The sequence below is a fragment of the Nelusetta ayraudi genome, unplaced genomic scaffold, assembly GCF_046127955.1.
Source record: "Nelusetta ayraudi isolate G7.1 ecotype Tasmania unplaced genomic scaffold, CSIRO-AGI_Nayr_v1 ptg000045l, whole genome shotgun sequence".
In the NCBI taxonomy this organism is placed as follows: Eukaryota; Metazoa; Chordata; class Actinopteri; order Tetraodontiformes; family Monacanthidae; genus Nelusetta; species Nelusetta ayraudi.
Genome location: NW_027466095.1, coordinates 4,397,501 through 4,416,106, shown reverse-complemented (window position 1 = coordinate 4,416,106; position 18,606 = coordinate 4,397,501). Strand labels below are relative to the sequence as shown.

The window sequence follows — 18,606 nt, the reverse complement described above, 5'->3', positions numbered from 1 at the left end:
GTGGTTAATATTATATTATTAATAAGTGTGTCTTGCTGTCATTGAGACGTTAACAAAGATGTTTGCCTTTTCCAACCAGAATGTAAGTGCTTGGAGAGTGGGAGCTGTGCGGAATGTCCTAAAGGCTGCCGAGGACGCCGAACTGAAGCGAGGGACTCACTGCAGCTTTTAGCTGAAATCCACTTCATCAATGCCGAGGTGTGACGATCACTGACATTACCTTTAAATAGTAACCCTACTGAATCTGTGAATGGATGCACATGAACGGACAAGAAAGACCTCCCTCTGTCACCCAGGGAAAGGATTTTAAGTCAAGTATATTTGTTTTAAAGGTGGTGTGTGTAATATTTGGAGATTTTCACAAGAAACAGAAAGCTCAAGTGGTTACATTTTAGATTTCAGGGCTCTTTCACTCATCCTCCCTCTCCCAAGTTTACCAGTGAACTACAGTGCACACAACTCTGGATACCTCATCCACCTTCCTCTTCATTTGTTTATCTAAGGACGCAAGTGTTCACCCTAAATACGAACACGCTGTCAGGCTGGCTAAGTTGTCCACACAGGCTTCCTTAGAAATATGGTGGTGCAAGATGGCAGCTAACTGGGAGAAAGACCTATGTTTATTCAAAATGAATATATGACAATATAAATATCTTACAAATTGGAACCGTTCTATGCGTAGGAAAACCAAGTTACTTTTATTGTACCGCGAGTATACACTTTTATTAATGTATTTATTGGCAGTATATTAAACTTTTACAAATATAAAAAAAACATAAATCAGGCCAAATTCTATGCACTGGACCTGTAATTGTCAATCAACTAATTGCTTCTGGCGTTTTCTTATACATTATTATTTGAACATTCTTTTTTTCCACTATTGACTATAACATCGACATGGTGGTGCAGTGTTTAGCACTGTCGCCTGACAGCGAGAAGATTGCGGTTTCGATCACCGGTCCGGGACCTTTCTGTGTAGAGTTTGAATGTTCTCCATGTCTGCATGGGCTCTCTAAGGGGTGCTCAGGCTCCCTCCCGCAATCCAAAAGCATGCATGTTAGGCAAAACTGGAAACTCTTAAGTTGTCCGAAGTTGTGTGTGTGTGTGAGAGAGTGTGAGTGGTTGTTTGCCAATGTGGCCCTGTGATGAACTTGTGACTTGTCCAGGATGTAACCCCACCTTCGTCCTACGATAGCTCGCATAGGTTCCTGCAAGCCCCCATGACCCTGAGTGCAGGGGAAAGCAAATATAGGTAGATGGATAGAAGAGTTTTATTAATAAGACTTAGAGCAGGTAAAAAGTCATTGGATTCTGTACACCAGAGTGCCCTAGGCTGAAGACCGACCACAGAGGCTGGTGAATATTCGGCCTGAGCACCTCATGGGACACTCCTCCAGATGTTTGCAATTAATATTTGATTCCCCTTCACAACGATTCTCCACATGGATAGCACATGATCAGCAGTTTTCCATCCCGGGCGATAACCTACGTTGGCTATAAAGTATTGGAATTCTACACGTTTCCGTGCACATCAAGACCCTTACTGTATTGCTGATGCCTGGTGCGCTGGGTCAATTTCTAACACTGTTGAGTCACGCGCACGTACACTTATCTCGGACTTCAAAGTAGTTGGAATTGGTCTGAACTTGAATCGACCTGCATCGGCCTGCTTTTGCTTAAAGGAGTGCATTGATTGCGCTGATAAGCTGGACCCTTTGGTTTGCAGCTGCTTGTAGATGTACAGTTAAAAATGTATTCCTACCCCTTGAACTTTACCACATATTGTCACTTTACGACCACAAACATAAATAGATTTTATTGGAATTGTATGTGAAAGTTAATATCCAATAATGCTTCAATAAAATATATTCATGGTTGTGGTCGTAACGGAACAAAATGGTTAAATGGGGGTATGAATACTTTTGCAAGCCAATTTAAATGGCTCGAACACCTTGCTGAGGGGTAGATGTTGTATAGCCAAATTATCTGTGTCACACAGTCAAGTAAAAGATTAGTGTAACGATGCTGTTAAGTAAATCAGAGTTCAAATACAGAGTTCAGGTTGTGGAAGTAGGAAGCAATGACGTGCGTCTTTGTAAATCTGAGATACATTGTTAAGGTCTTGATGTCTAATCCCTGTCTGTTGCTTATCTCTCATATATAAACATGTCTCTATCTGCTAAATCAAAGTCCGTCAAAACAAGTCTTGCAACGGCTGTGATTTTGGAAACACTGTTAAAAGGCTCAAAGAGACCAAAGCCCTTTTCAAAATAAAAGAAAAAAGGGGAAAAAAGGTTTAGGTTACTTGAACCAAATTTTGAAAATTCAAAATAATGGAGTGATTGTCTGAGTAATTGGGAATTAGTAAGAGTTGAAAGTTGTTTCAATTTCCATTTGTGTACACAGTTTTTTGCATTTTTACAGGTTATTGTTGCTGACCTCCAAATGATGTGTAAATGGGAAAAATAATCATAAACAACTTGAGATAACTTATCCCACATGATTGCTGCTCTTACAGAGTTGTATTAACTGTGCAGTGATAGAACAATATGCAAAAATGTCCAATAGATTTTCATTTTCAAGTCTCCTGTATCCGGTAGTCCTTGTGGGGTCCCTGTTGAAATGTAGTAAGGCAGCTTAAAAAGGCATTTGTAACGCTCCTTCTTTCATTGTATCCCTTTGCTAAAGTGCAGCGCACATCATAAATCATTGAATCATTGAAATTGAGTTAGGTTTATTTTATTGTCCAACAGCTTCTGTGTATCAGTGTTTCTTAGATATGTTGCTGTGCAGAGGTGTTCATGTGTTTTCAAGCGTGACAATGTGATTAGTTCTTTTTGAAAGGTGGACGACAGCTCGCTGTAGTAAACGGGCATCGTGGGGTTTTAAACAAGCCCTTGAGGTAGTGGTTGATTGGTCGGAGTCAGAGTATGTTTTCGCTTGTCATATGAGCTTGTCTTATAGTGAAATCACACTTCTAGGTCTTCATTAAGTCCAGACAGATGTTGGTTGGACAGCAACTTTAAAGAAATACAAGACAAGTTCCTTCTTCTTCTTGTTCTTCTTCTGAACAGAGCTTCATGACTCAACCAAAACTGGCCCATGGAGTAAGCTCACTGCTTGGCCCATGGAGTATTCTTGCTTTATTCCACTATCCGAGGGTGATTGTTTTATAGAGGCTTAGTCACAGTTTTCAGATTTAAAATGTGCCTTTGTCTCTGTCAGAAGAAGGCAGGGCCCTCTTGTTTTACCGAAGTTGTCTACCTGAGGTGACAGCTCAGGAGTCATTCCACTTGTCTTTGATCAAACCAGCCATCAGCTCGTGGTGGGAAGTCTTCTCTTCGTGAAAGCAGGTCCACTTCGATATTGTCCACCAGAGATGTCAAAGCGTATTTTCTTGTCTTCACAGGCCACCATTCAAAAGCTGCTCACTGAGGGGGTGCCATACAACAGCCCCCCTGTTCTTGATAAGATAACCATGGTGTCTGAAGCGGATCCAAACTGGGTCATTTACAGGTGAAATTGTATTTTAAAAATGGTGGACACAAATCCAATCTGCTATTTGTGACATTTCCAGATTTTAGAAAAGACACACACGTTCTGCTGGTACAACAAATCAAGTTCAGCCAGACTGAAAATGCCTCAGAGGCATCATACAGTAATTAGGGCTGAGTGCTTCTCACTGTGTACCGAGTGATAAGGCAAACATTGCTGAATGCTCCATTTTACTTTTCACTGAACTGATTTCATTTTGCTAAACCAATCTCCACTCATCCTTGTGCTATTCACACCCAAAACCAGCTAGTCATCCCACCAACTATATTCCGTTCAAAAATTTCAACAAAGCAACTTTTGAACATTGTTCTCTTGTGCCTTTATCTCATTGCAAAAGGAGACGTTAGAGCTCTGACTCCGGGCTTCATTCAAACACACACTTTTCTCCAATGCTCCAATGCTCCCCGTTATATTTCCACCTCTCTCACCCAGGGACTGGATCCAGGGTCTGTCCGCCTACGCCACCTCCAGTTTCTTACGCGCAGCGGAGCTGGGGGCAGAGGTCGGAGAGCTCTGGTTGCAGGAGAACGCAGCCGTCTACCTGTGGAACTACAGCAGCAAATTGCTGGCAGTCGCGAAGTATCAGTGGCTGCTTCCTGCCTTCCAGGGCCTGGTAGAGGTGCTCCAGAAAACAGAGTACACTGGGTAAATAAACACTCATTCTTCATGGCCATGAGTAACTAACTGATTTTTACCACATTGCATTATTTTTTTTGACAGGAGTAATCACTGCTCGAGTAATTGCCCATACATTTTTGGTAGCCTTAAAGGCGCAATGCATGATTTTCATCATTGTCATAAACGTAAAAATAAATAAATAAATAAATAGAATGTGAAGCTCCAGTGGTGTTGTGTTGGGTAGAGCATTTTCTACACTGGTTTTACGCGCAGTGCTCTATAGCAGTGAAAAAGCGCTTATAGCCACTTTCGTTTTAAGTGTCATGTAAATGCTTTGGGTTTTTGTTTTGTTTTGTTTTGTTTTTACTGAAAACAACCATATGCATGCACTCCCTAAGAAAATTATTTTAAGCCGGGTCAAAGTTGACTTTTTGAGAATAGTTTTCTATTCTTCATGGCACCAAAGCTGATGCTCACAGTTTGCACTCTGCTCCTATTTCTGTCTGAAAGAAAGAGGCAGGGAACACTTATGAAAATAGACCAAACCGCCCCTGAGTGTTGCAATAATTAAGTGAATTTAGGGATTCTTTGACATTCTCTTGTACCGCCTTGGCCAAGCTGGCTCTTATGTATAAATGCATAAGAATTCAGGCCCGCAAGCTGAAACATCACTGCTGCTTCTTCTCCCCACAGTGTCACTTTATACATTTTTCTTTTCTTTCTCCAGCCATCCCACACCGTTAGTGTTGCTCTGTGACACTGTGGCTCGAGGGCTGATCCAGCGTCTCATTGGCCAAGACCAAGAAACTTCAGCTCAGCCGGCAGACAAGGGCAAAAGCAGAGGTGACAGGGGGACACAGAAATCTAACAATGTCCAAGCGGATATACAATTGAACGCCATGCAGAATGTCCAGAAGGCCCAAGAGGTATGTTCAGTGTGTGTTTTGATGAGTTCTAACCCCATATTACTATTACTATATATCACTATTAATTTAGTATTTTACTAAAACATACATCTTTCTTTTTGATAAACCTCTTTATGTTTAGCAATTGGCAAATGTGAGTACTTTGGCAAACTGGGCTTACTGTGTATCTACTTGGCCAATGTGTTTCTGCAACTTACACACTACACATCACCATATTATGGCATCCTGTTCTGTCTGACTTAACGATACCTAAACCACTCCGACCAGAATATCTACAGCTCATCTTTTGATGAACGAGAAATAGGTTCTAAACAAAATTGTGATAATTTATTTAGCAAGTCCGGCTCCGGCTTCCTCCCACACTCCAAAAACATGCATGTGAGGTCAATTGAACATTCTAAATTGTCCGTAGGTGTGCATGTGAGTGTGAATGGTTGTTTGTTTCTATGTGGCCCTGCGATGAACTGGCGACTTGTCCAGGGTGTCACCCTGCCTTCGCCCTAAGACAGCTGGGAGAGGCTCCAGCAGACCCCTGTGACCCTCAATAGGAATAAGCGGGTATAGAAGATGAATGAATTAATGTATTTAGCAAGTAGTTTAATGAAAACCTTTTATTTTATGTCCAGGTCCCTGTTGAAACATAGTGTGAATCATCCTTTTTAAATACTTAAAGTGGCATTCACAATTTTTTCCAGCGCAGCTTCGCGCCTCAAAGGAGGCTTTGCGCTCACTTTCACTTCCAAATTGTAAATTCCATTTTAAAAAGTTGAAAGCAATGCTTATTGAAAACGGGTTAAATAATTTAACTGGAGAAGGGCTATTATGCTTTGAGTCATCTAATGCACTTCATCTCTAACTCGTATCTGATAAGAATCATGGTGATTGTCAAATTAGACCTTCATATTAGCCTGAATAGTCAGAAAGTTACATTTCCATCTGGCTTTCCTCTCACTTTCTCTAAAAGTGAAGCACACTTCTTTCCACAGACTGTGATGTTTCCCGTCACAGCTGTGATCTACGTACCACAAAATGTACTGCAGCGAAACGGCGACGTAGTTCAAAAGTTTTAGGACTTGGGAATAAATTCAAAGTGTCTCAACACACCTGTATACTGGACAGTAATCTGTTGTGGAGAATTACGAAGGTCAAGTGAGGCACAGTTGTCTCTTTATGATAGATGTTAAGAGTATCACATGAAAGGTTGAAACCCCCTCAGGAAACATTTCATCATTTCATTACTCCTGTGACGCCTGCCACTCTTTAAACCACACACATGCACACACATCTGTCCTCCCCTGCCGGCTACCTTTGTGCCATTGAAGTATGATTTCTCTGTTCTTTTTTCCCCCCATTTTTACTGTCCTCAGTTAAATCCTGTTTCCGTTCTTCCTTTCTGTTCCATGAATATGAGTTCTGACTCCAGATGAAAGGCACTTTGTCAGTAAATTATTAACTCAATTCCAATGTGTCAGTGTATTAAAAAGAAGATCGTTCTCACTGTTTTCCTTTTTTCACTAAATAGCCTGCAGTACATCAGGGTCAGATTCATATTATTAGGAAAGACCTTGGCTTAATTTGGAATCTTTAAATTTACAGATTGACAGAGAGCCTTGCCATCGGAAAGATAGAGATTTAAAAAAAAAAAAGAAAAAGAAAAACCTGAATATAACCATCCCTAATGATAAGGCCCTATATTTGATAAACACTTTTGATTCAAATGAATTGTATCATGACGTGATTTAGAATTGTGTGAAATTCTGACCATGTTAATCAAATGACTTAATTCTACAAGTTGAGCCTCAGGTAATACACCAGAGTTGTCTCTCATCTTCTTGCAGCTCCTTGAATACGCATTGCATCTCTCCAGCTGCAGCCTACCGGGGCGCAGCGTCCCCATCGCAGGGAGAAAGCAGGTGGTGGCCACATGGGTGCAGACCAAGAGGCTCTTGGAGGAGCAGGTTGATCTGAGCGCAGTTATCAGTGACGAGGTAACATTTTCTGTGTTACCTTAAAAAAAAAATAATAATAATAACATTCATGGCATTTCAATCACGTTTCTGATTCCATATTTGTAAAAATGTTTTAAAAATCCATTTCATAGATGGAGAAGATTTTGTTTTCATTAGATTTAGAAATTGGAATTTATTTCTCCACTGTATCTGTAGTTGGGCACCAGTTTCCTGGTATTCAAATGCTGCGGTCAGATCTGATGTCTATGCAGCCAGATGGAGAAAAACTGTGAGATGTGAGACAGTGTGCAAGAACCAATGCCACACTGTGATGCTGCGAATTGCGAAATGTCGTTCTGCCCCGTAGGTAGGAGACAATGGAAAAAATGTGTCCAGTATCAACTTGCAAGATGTGGGCAACATCATCAAACCAAAAGAATCTACGACATGTTATTTACCAACGCGTCAAGAGTGAAAATGTGGTGCTTGGTCGTCATTAATGAAAGTATTGCATTTTAATGCAAGGCCACCATCAGCACCTTTTAATGCGAAAAATTTGTCCATTGGCCACTGGCCATAGTCGACAGGTACGAATATGAACATCTTGTCAATCGCTGTTACGTTCAGTGACTTTTATAGTGCATTTATAAAATGCAAGTTAAGATGAAGTTGCACTGGTGTCACTGCTATCTGGACATTCTTTACCGGAACTCAATATGATAAACAGTACGAAAATAAAAAGTATGCAAAATTAAAAAAAAATCTGACTTAAACAGATTTACTAATAGCATGATGACATCAACATATTTACCCTTCCAAAGTCAGATGATTCTGCAACTTCCTCAAGAAGAAACTGAAATCCTTGAAATTTCCAACATCATTCAGCATCACCACCAGCTCCGTCCAATCTTAGCTCTTACACCCTTGCTGACAGGCTGGTCCTTGGCTGCAGGAGCCTCAGCCTCACTCCACCTCCCAAGTTGTAGTCTGACTCATCCAGATTTCCATGTGCTCATGATTCTTGTGGTAGACTGAAAAGTGTTCCTGTTGCTTGAGGATGGCACTCCCTCTCCTCCCCCTTCCGTGTGAAACTCGATCTCACAAAGTTGAGGAAAGAAGCTAAGACTTCCTGGGGCACAAGATCTGGTCCCTCTATTTCTCATTTACTGGATTTTAAATGCAGCATGATTAATTTGGCGTTCTAAGCTATTATTGCAGGCAAGGTAATTTTGCTCATATTTAGTTTGCAAAACTCTTGAATCATTGGCATTTTATAGTCAGTGTAGGAGCGAAGCCTCGTGCTTTGCTTCTTCTATGCTTGACCCTAAATTACCTGGCTTACGCGCCCGCTAGTGTTGCTATGTATTGCTCAGGAAAAACGATCCTTACACCTCTCTTGCGATGAAAGAAGGGGTTTCCACTTTTATTCCAGTTCCATTTAAATCCCAAGCAGTCAAAACAAACGTTTCGCGTCAGAGCGGTCAAAAACCATTTGCTCTTCCGGGTCAAAACACCTGGCGACAACAGTGACATGGCTACCTTTATAACCCTAAACCACAAACAATACCGGAACACAGCGACACCCACAGCATAAAGAGTGTAAAAACAACTGTCTCACTGGCTCAGATAAAAACAACAACATTTTGGCTTCTACAGTCAGTCTTTTATTCATTCAAAGTCTTTCATTCATATAACATCGTGTCACAATTCTTGCCACTTTTGTAAATCGGCCTGAATGTTCAGTCACATGCTCTTTCACATGCACAGTCCTTTGAAAACCGGCTGTCAGCTGTCAGTTATTTGATCATTCCTTTGAAATGTATCTCACCTTTGAAATAATTGGACTGGTACTATATATACATAAAAAAAATATTAGTTCGATAAATTAAATACAGACAGCTATTAAAATGGTATTTTATTGATTGTGTGAAACCGTGTCATTTAGGTTGATACCTTAGGATCATACCAAAAATCCAAGGGATCATTAGGAAAGAAAAGTAATCCGTCTGCTGCTTCAGCACCACGGACAGCGCATTGATTTATCCTCGCAGACTCCAGTGAGATCCTTACGTTTTAGAGCCATACAGTAGGCTCACACGTGTGCAAACTGCTGTCAGTTGAATGATCAATACCTTTCCTGAACTCCCTCGATACCCGGGGTAAAAAAAAATAGAGAAGCGGGTTAACAAGGTTAACTGACTAAGTGAGACAAATGCTGTTCTTTCTACAATCTGACAACTGACTAACAGAGAAAAAAAAATGTACGGCAGTCAAGTGACTGAGGACCTTGACTTTGTATATCATCACTCTCTTCCAGTTTGCCACAACATCCACTAATGTATACTGAGAAACTACCAGAGTAACTTTGACCTCATCTCAGCTGAAGTTGCTTAGACCATCATTTTAGTTGAGTGATTCTCTGAAAATAATAAGTCCTGGTGAAATACAAGGTAGAATTTTGCCACTTTGTTTCATCATTTCAGTTCTTTACTCAAACATACGCTGAAATTGCATCCTCCGTTTCTCCAAATTTCCAGATTTTACACAGAATGACCTTACACCAAAAGGAGTTTCAGGTCAAAAGACTGGCAACGGTCTTTTGTAACAATTAGTTTACTTACAAATAAAAGACACACTCACCATCTGCAAAAAGATATCTGCAACTAATTTTACATGCACAAACAAATGTTATACAAGTTCACTTTGCATATTGGTCAAGGTAATGATAAATAGAATGTGCTAGCTAAAGTTAGGCCACTTTACAGTAATTTGAATTTGAGTAAACCTTTTGTCTGTTGTATTCAATGGGCAAATAGATTTCCTCACAGCTGATTGAGCTGGAAAAAGCGGGACACTTCCTTCTGATTGCTGTTACCACCCTGTGTCAAGCTGTGATGACACTAACTCTTGCCAAAAACCAGTCAGAAGTAGACAAAAGCCTTTTTACCATCCTTTTTTTTTGTCTCTCAGCCGTAAATGACTCCCATTCGTGATGCCACTGCTGTCATTGTAATGTTCACAAGTTTTCAGAAGCTATTTTGCCACAGTTAAAACCCCCCCAGTCTGCTGATTGGTCTCTCAGTTCTGTGGCTCTGTGAAAGCTATCGAGATGGAAGTTTTCCAGCAGCGACCTGCAAGAGTCCAGGCTTGAAATTGAAATTGTGGCGTGTTGTCATTTCTGCTTTGCAGTATAATCAAGCAACAGAATTCTTCAGAACAACAAGAAAGAAACACCAAAGGTTTTGGGTGCACAGAGTGCATATTTTGATCACTGCCACATGGCTTTTGAACTTTTACAATAGTTAACTGGTTTAATTATGGATTTTTTTCTTTTCTTTTCTGTTGCTAAATTCTTGTGTTGGTCTTTTTGCCTTTGGCCAACACACCAGTATTTGGCCAATTTTTCACCAGTTTTTGGCCTTTTGGCCAAACGTGTTGGAAATAATTACAGGAACTCCAACAAAACGTGTTTGGTGTTACACACTTTTGACATCTTTGTTTAACTGAATGCTGACAATCAAATCAACAAAACTTGCTGTTCGCCACACCTGGGACAACTTAGTCATTGTAAATCATTTGCAAACTTGAGAAAAATATGAACGAACACCGCTAAATCATAAAACCTTTTGTTTGCTTGTCAGCCTGTTCATGTAAGGGTGTGTGCCAAAGTCCTTGCTTTAGCTGCAAAGCAAAGATTGGCTGAGATCAATGTTATGTCATTTTTTTTTGTTCCATGTGAAAGATAGTGAGAAGATAATGCATTGGAGCTTCAGGAGAAGAGTAGGAGATAAAAGGGGAGGAGTTTACTCAAGACATGTATTTCCTATGGCTTGGCTGCAAATTTGAACACACAAACACGCCAATTTAATCGGTATCTCCCCCTTCTAAATGAGGACATTTTTAGATTTTCACATTTTTCTTCCAAAAAATGTTTATTTGAATTTCCCTTTGATCAGAATCAACCAAGAACAACATCAACAAAGAAAGCCTATTGCATGGCAAAACTTTCGGCCCTTTGTGAGCTATGATTTACATTCAGCGATGCTGTTCTGTATCATTATGAAAGCTTAGTTGTCACTTGCATGGCTTACTGTCATAACGATGCTATTGTGTGCCAGATTTATTATGTAACCTGTATTACATGCCCCACATAGTTAATCCATAATGTCCATGTAATAATGTTGGCTTAATTAATGTTCTATGAGCAGTAGGTGATACTTCCACCCGCCACGCAGCATTCTGAGCCCCGTCCTCATGCACGGGTGTCACATTCCCTGATCGTGGCTCTCCGTATGCAAATGTGGGCAAAGCACTTAAATAATTTGTCATTCGGAGGGAGCAGTAATCCTTTGGGTCTTTGTCAGCTCAGGAATCCCCTGCCCTGCATCCGTTCCCTTCAGCTCCATGCGCTTTAAGTCTCAGCTAAATGAGGTCTGTGCGTTGCCATGCAAATAACCAGGAGCAGCGTGCTGGTGGGCAAAAAAAAAGTGGTTTATCTCTAATCTCAATGAATCATTCATCAAGTTGTTTTCCACACAATAAACCGTGGAGTCGTACGTGAACAACGAGGTCATCTGCGCTGTAATTGGGACACAGAGCATGCGACGATCGCACTGCGGGTCGCTGTTTTATTCATAAGGAAATAGTAATAGATGTAGCATGCGGCTTCTCCATAATTAACCTTAAGAGACGCCGCGGAAAGCTTGGGCAAGACTTGCAGCGAAATGCTCTTTTATGTGTTTTGTGTTCCGCTAATGCAGTGCACAGATGAAGACGTGGCGGCCACGACGTGCGTGCTGGTTGGAGTGGAGATGCTGCAGTGCAATAAGGAGCCCAAGCATATGGAGTTCTCCGTTCCCAGTCTGGCTACAGTATGTACCGCTCTCATCCCAGACGCCCAAAACAGATGCCAGTCTGACACACGGGCCTCTAGAGCTGGTTTCTCTGCCTAACATATGTTGATATCTTGGATGTACAGTATTGGTCTTTACAGTTAATGCATTTTTCTCTCTCCCTCTCTCTTCTTATGGCCATTTATTCTCCCACTATGAGTTACCTGCTTTATTTCCTCCATGTCCGCTTATCAGCTTTTATTAATTTAATGGGATGTGTGTGTGTGTGTGTGTGTGTGTGTGTGTGTGCGTTGGGAGTTTGGGGTGGGGTGGATGGGCTTCCAGCTGCTCCTAAGTGAGCCGAAAAGGGGTGAGCAGTACAGGTCTCCATCCCTTGCAACTCAACAAATACACACTCTCATAACCTGCACATGCACCATGCTAGGAAATAATAGTGTCTGATTATTTTTCATTACAATACAAGAAGCAAATACTCAAAACCTGTACATATATATATATATATATATATATATATATATATATATATATATATATATATATATATATATATATATACATACATATATATATATATATATATATATATATATATACATATATATATATATATATATATATATATATATATATATATATATATATATATATATATATATATACATATATATATATACATACATATATATACATACATATATATATATATATATACATATACATATATATATATATATATATATATATATATACATATGTATATATATATATATATATACATATGTATATATACATAAATATATGAATAACTACATAATATAAGTTTAAGGTTCTGGGTCTTGGTTAAAAAAATAAATCATCATGGCTATCCACCGCAAAGTCCTGGCCTCTCCTCAGCAAACATTGTGTGGTAGCTGCCCTAGACATGCTGTTTTGAAATCCCTCTGCCAAGATTTGCTGCCCAGGTATGTCTGGAATGGAATCTAGTACCAGCTATGCCTTAAAAGCAACTCTGTGTCCTGATTGTACATTATTAGTCCATGGCGTGGTAAATGTGCAGGTCACAACTTGTCAACAAGAGCGTTGGAGTTGTAGGATTGTGTGTTTGATGAGTTCTTGATTGAGGGAGACCTGAATCATTCACAACTCGAGTCTCCCCGGATCTCAAGACAGCACTGTCCCTTTAAGTGCTTATTTACTTATTTTTATGGCACCGTAAAAAAAAAAAAAAAAAAAAAAATGTCTAAGTTGTTGACGGAACATCCAAAATGTATGAGATATTCAACTTCATTTGCATGCTGGCATTGAAAAGTCATCTCAGGACATTTTCCCTTTGCTCTTGAAAACTTTTGACAGCTAAACTATTCTGCATGCTTCCGCTATGCTGAGTACCTTCCATTCTTAACATCCTGCTATTTAATAATTTCTTCTTCCTTTATCTCTGTTTTCCTCCCTCCCTTCCCCCGTTCTTTTTCTTATTTGCATTCCTTCACTTTTTCTTGCCATCTCCCTCCACCCCTGTGCATATGTCCCCAATAACTGTTTACTTCTCTGTCTGTCCTGCAACCCGAAGCTGGTGAGCATGGCGGCTGCATGCAGCTGGTGCGACCCCGTGGTTGAGATGCAGGTGTGGTGCCAGCTGGCTGACTCCTGCTCGCTTTCCAAGGAAGGCAGCCTGGTGCTGGTTTGCACAGAGAAAGCTCTGAGTCTGGAGGAAGCGGCGGCGAAGGACTTTAAAACGAAACCCTGTGTTTTGTGAGTGTAGTTGATTCAATATTAATGTTCTTTTCTTTTTTTGTCCCCACAGTTGTCACAAGGTGCTCTAGGGGCATTGGTCCTTTTCTGCTTTTCCAGATGATCGGGACCTTGTAATTGACTTGGAGCCGCCCTTGTTAAGGGTTGTGTTTTGATTTTTCTTTTCCTAATTATGATTGACAGATTTGATATTTTTCTCTCGTGCTTAGCTATGGCCCGACTGCGGTAAATGAGATGCTGTGCACCGCCTGCAGTTTGAGGGGTTTGGCTTTAGTCCACAAGTCCAGTGGAGAACTGCACGTCTACAGAGAAGCCATAAAGATGTTTCAGGCCAGCATCAGGTGCCTGAGCTTTAATCGAGGAAGGATTTTGGTTAAACAGCATTCAAAGTGATACTCTCACTTAGCCTCACTTTCCCGTCTTCTCGTTGTCTGTAGCTTTGCTGAGAAAGTGGAGAACCCAGAGCTGTGTCTCGCCGCTGTCAAGCGATACTGGAACGCTTGCCTGCCCCTCACCCGGTCTCCTGAGGAAAGAGGGCGCCTCCACGAGTCCTTGGAGAAGCTGCTGATGCTAAGTGTTCTGGTGTGTAGCAGCTCAAAAGCAATGTTTTCTCTACAACTGCCCGTAAATTGCCACAGAAAAAAAACAATGTTGCTGCAATTATCACATCATTCTAGCATGGGATGCAGCATTTTCACCTGGCATTCATTTTTTTGCGGTAAAGTATTTAAAGGTCGAGTATTTCGAAATTATTAAGGAAGCCCAGTATTAATGAAGCCTGCTTTACAGAGCGTTTTGTATTTAGGGCACTGTCATGCGGGCTTCCTTAAATAACAAGCTTCCTTAAAAAATTGCGGCACAAGATGTCAATTAACTAGGAGCAAAAGCCTTGCTCTGTGTATATTTTTATATACATGTGAACCATTCTAAGGATAGGAAAACCAAATTGCTTTTATTGTACTGTGAGCGTACACTCTTATAAATATATTTATGGGCAGTATGTTAAGCTTTTACCAAAATAAAAATCATAAATCAAGCTAAATTGTACACACTGCACCTTTAAAACTTTTAAAACGTTTTGTTTTCATCCACGTCGTTCAGCAGATTGACTCCCATTGACCTGGATCTACTGTTATTGTTGCAGATCACCTGTACATTTCGAATGTGTCTATTCTCTGGTAACAAACATATAACACAAGTCATACGACAAAACAGTCTGAATTTGGAATGCAATGTGGCACATCGATAGCGTCACTTCCCACTGTACCCTTCTGACTTGAAATTTTCCTCTCACCCCCAGAAATCTGTGACCATTTTCACACAAGGGGGATTTCAAATGCCTGTAAATTACCTTTAACCGCACTGTAACTGTTACTGTAACCGGTTACAGCTAGAAGGCCTGTCAGAGTTGCCTGTAACTAAAATGGACAGAACAGATGAACACAAGAATTTGTACTGCAAAAACACTAACCCTACTAAATTTGAACATACATTCAAAGATGTTAACTCTAAAGTGATTATTCTGTTAAGTGTTGTAGATTTTAGATACTCCAGACACGTAACCAACTAGTCTGTCTTCATTTTAAGTTCATCCATCGACTTTAAATGACCCAGAAATAAACTAAATATACAGATAAGACACTTGCCAAAGATTCTAAAACATACAATACATTTTTTGCAAAGCAGCTAAAAAGGGGACATGTGTTTTACTAATCCATCTCTCTCCAAAGAGGCCTCTTTTTTCGCTCTACTTTTTCATTTTACAACCTTTATTTTATGTTACAAAGCAGACTAGAATCAGTGGCACAATTTTCCCATCTTCACATCTTTTTTACTCTAAATTGATTGAAAAATGTATGTAGTGTTTTCCCCAGGGTGCCACTTGTGTGGGAGAACCTGTGGTTGCACTAGAATGTGAGGAGAAGAGAGAAGTGGGGAAAAAAATGAAACCCATCTGTTTCAGCAATCCAGCTGCGGGGATAAACAGTCATTCAGCCGTATAAGAACTCCAAATCCATAATTAATGGCAGCTTAAGCAAGGATTTTGAATGATGCCTGTCTGTAGTGTTCTTCACAGCCTGACCATTTCTTTTTAACAGCTCCTCAACTCACAGTAATGAGCCAGAGAAATGGATGATCTAGCTCGTACAGTGTTTTCCTCCGACGGGATGCCACAGAATTGAATTGACTCTTTCACACACACACACACACACACACACACACACACACACACACACACACACACACACACACACACACACACACACACACAGACTGAAACCAGAGCTGCTGTGACACTCTGAATTTCCAGATAAGGAGATAGAGGTTACACGCCGGGCACTTAATCGAGAACAATACATCAGCGAGCTTTACTCACGGATCAGTCATCCGCCGCTACCAGTTTACAGTGGCCCGTCAGCCTTTACGCACAAGCGTTAAGCTTCAGAGATGCCCACATTAATCCTCCTCTGGCTGTTGTTTTAGCAACAGAGCAAAGTGCAGGATTCTCTGACCTCAGCAGCTACGCCGCCGGGGGCAGCAGTGGCACACGAAGAAACAAGTGAGTTTGAAAAGATACTAAAGAAAATTGTTGAAAAAAAAAAATACAAATGAATAAAATCCATACACCTTAAGACAAGGAAGGCAGTCAGGTATGTGGAGTTCAGTCGAGCTCTCTATGTGTAATTTTTATTTAGTACTACCTGTTTGCATTCAGTGTTGTAACTGGGCATATGGTTGTCAGACATTATTCTGAACAAGATTATGATTACATTGTCTGGACTGGATTAAAGATCAAATCTTTTGACATTTTTTTTATTTTTTTTTTTAATGTCCCTGGGTCTTCGAAAGATGAAGAGGTCCTTTTCCTAAAAGCAGCTATTTACAGCTTGCTGCTGCAAATCCACACTGATAAAGCAGACCGGAGGGGCGCACTGAAGCTCCTGGATCAGGCCACTAAAGACTTGTCCGGAACAACATATCACCCGTGAGTAAATATGCAAATACGTATGTATATGTATGTGTTATTTTGAGTATAATGTTTTAGGAAAAGCTTGTTCGGGTAAGTTTGGTATGTCCTGCCTTGTGTTCCAGATCCTTGGTGAAACAGCGGATACTGCTAAAGGCGCAGCTCGGGGAAAATGTTGCCCTCAACATGCAAAAGCTGCAGAAAGAAGGAGAGCAGTGCTGTTCACGCATGTGGCAACGGATGGCACTGTGCGTTGCTGACGCGGACCATAGGCTCATTTGCTACCAAAAAGCCGTCACTCTCCTTGAGGTATCGCCTCTTTCCTGTGATTAATAATGCACCACTCGGTATGTGACAGAGGAGGTAGCGGCGATCAGACGTGTTCTCTTTTTGAGACGAGACGCCGCTTTTAAGAGTTATTTCATCCAACAAGCCTCTACCGCCATCATGTGGAACTAGCGTGTCATTACATTTACTCTAAAACTGTCTCAAAGACACACTTTGAGGCTTTCACTTGTCATACCATGTCATTTTCAGACTTTGTTTATATAACTGATATATTTTGAACCATCATTTTCCAACGTTGTGCAGACAACCAACACTTGGTTTCAACTTGTACACAAGTATTATTTGTATGTTGTTACATGTTAGATGTATCAGTGAGAAATTGCACCCTTTGCCACGTCATGAAGGGCACAAATGTCACACTAATTTCTAGGACTGTGTGTTTGAGCGTGCACTCCAATGCACGAAAAACAAGTAAACAAATGTAGATTCTCTGAACAGATGCATGTGATTTTCTTTTCTTTCTTTCTTTCTTTTTTTTTTTTTTAAAGAATAATTATTCTATTCTGTATTAATAATTGATGGTTATTTGTGCGCAGGGTGCAGACTCCTGGTGGATGAAGGTCAGATTTATGCTGGAATTCGGAGAGGTGCTCTACAATCACAACTACTCTAAAGCTGAAGGCCGGCAGCTGGTCCAGTGGGCAGTCGACGTCCTGCTGCAGGAACATGAACAGGTCGATGAAGCAGGTAAAACCTGTCTCGGTGTTATAGTCACACAAGGCACCAGGAATTCCAGTTAAGCAAAATGTGGAGCATTACACTTTGGGATACATTTGAACACAAAAAGCTGAAGGACCCCGGCCAAACATTTATGAAAGTTTGTTTCTTTTTCTTAGTAGCAAGACAGACCTGCCCATTTTTTGTCTTAATTTTATACAAGGATTGACTAATAACTGTTTTAAAATGTAGGCATTTTTAAGCCCATGTTATCGAAGTCAGTCTGTCGTTTAGTGATGCACACATTTGCTTCTTTTTCTCAGAGGGGGCAACTGTTTAGCAGGTTAAGGTCTTGTTCTCAGCCAATAATCTAAATGATTGACGGTTAAAACGTTCAACCCATGCAGCCAGCGTGTCACAATGTCCTTGGGGAAATTTGGTGTTCGCTGCATCTTACTGATCACCAAGCCCTGAAGGCGAGGCCTTGGTAGGCAAATAAATGTGGGAATAATCAGGTCACTGATGAGCAGATGTCAACATTGACGGCGGCATCTGCTGCCTGTGACTTTGTGATCAGGCGCACTGCATTTCATGCGAGATGAAAGCCATGTAAGCTTGTCTGTTAACTTGTCAGATGTCAATAATAATGCATATAATAAATACATAATAATGTGGCACATTTTTTGCATTTCCGCAAATTAATTATTTGCCAGCTAGCCAGACTGATTTTTGCAGTTTGCCAGCTGATGGATGTTTGAAAATGGATTCTTACTTATTTTTTTCCGCAGCCTTTTTAGTTGCTGTTTTAAAAGCATGTAACTTACAGTCTGTCAGAAGCGCATTATAGAAACTTACCTACTGAGACTAGTGGTGCAAATCACACAAAATAATTTTATTATTTATTATTATTTATTATTATTATTTAATATTCCTCGTAGGATTTTCTGTTTGATCTCTGTTTTAAAACAGTGCATCCTGGC

At 40.5% G+C, this 18,606-nt stretch overlaps 1 protein-coding gene across 4 annotated transcripts in view; it reads left to right on the top strand.

Annotated features, from left to right (window-relative positions):
• Nucleotides 1–18,606, top strand: part of cfap46 (cilia and flagella associated protein 46) — a 72,977-nt gene that overhangs the window by 12,285 nt on the left and 42,086 nt on the right. For all 4 annotated transcript variants that reach the window (XR_012928047.1, XM_076035630.1, XM_076035631.1 and 1 more), the window contains exons 15-27: nt 80–198; nt 3,410–3,516; nt 3,988–4,200; nt 4,901–5,099; nt 6,938–7,087; nt 11,809–11,919; nt 13,472–13,653; nt 13,863–13,994; nt 14,091–14,235; nt 16,138–16,213; nt 16,504–16,639; nt 16,747–16,930; nt 17,506–17,656. Coding sequence is in view for 3 of the 4 variants with exons in the window: in XM_076035630.1 (XP_075891745.1) it covers nt 80–198; nt 3,410–3,516; nt 3,988–4,200; nt 4,901–5,099; nt 6,938–7,087; nt 11,809–11,919; nt 13,472–13,653; nt 13,863–13,994; nt 14,091–14,235; nt 16,138–16,213; nt 16,504–16,639; nt 16,747–16,930; nt 17,506–17,656 (1,905 nt within the window). In the remaining variant the exon portion in view is untranslated. The remainder of the gene's footprint in view (nt 1–79; nt 199–3,409; nt 3,517–3,987; nt 4,201–4,900; nt 5,100–6,937; nt 7,088–11,808; nt 11,920–13,471; nt 13,654–13,862; nt 13,995–14,090; nt 14,236–16,137; nt 16,214–16,503; nt 16,640–16,746; nt 16,931–17,505; nt 17,657–18,606) is intronic.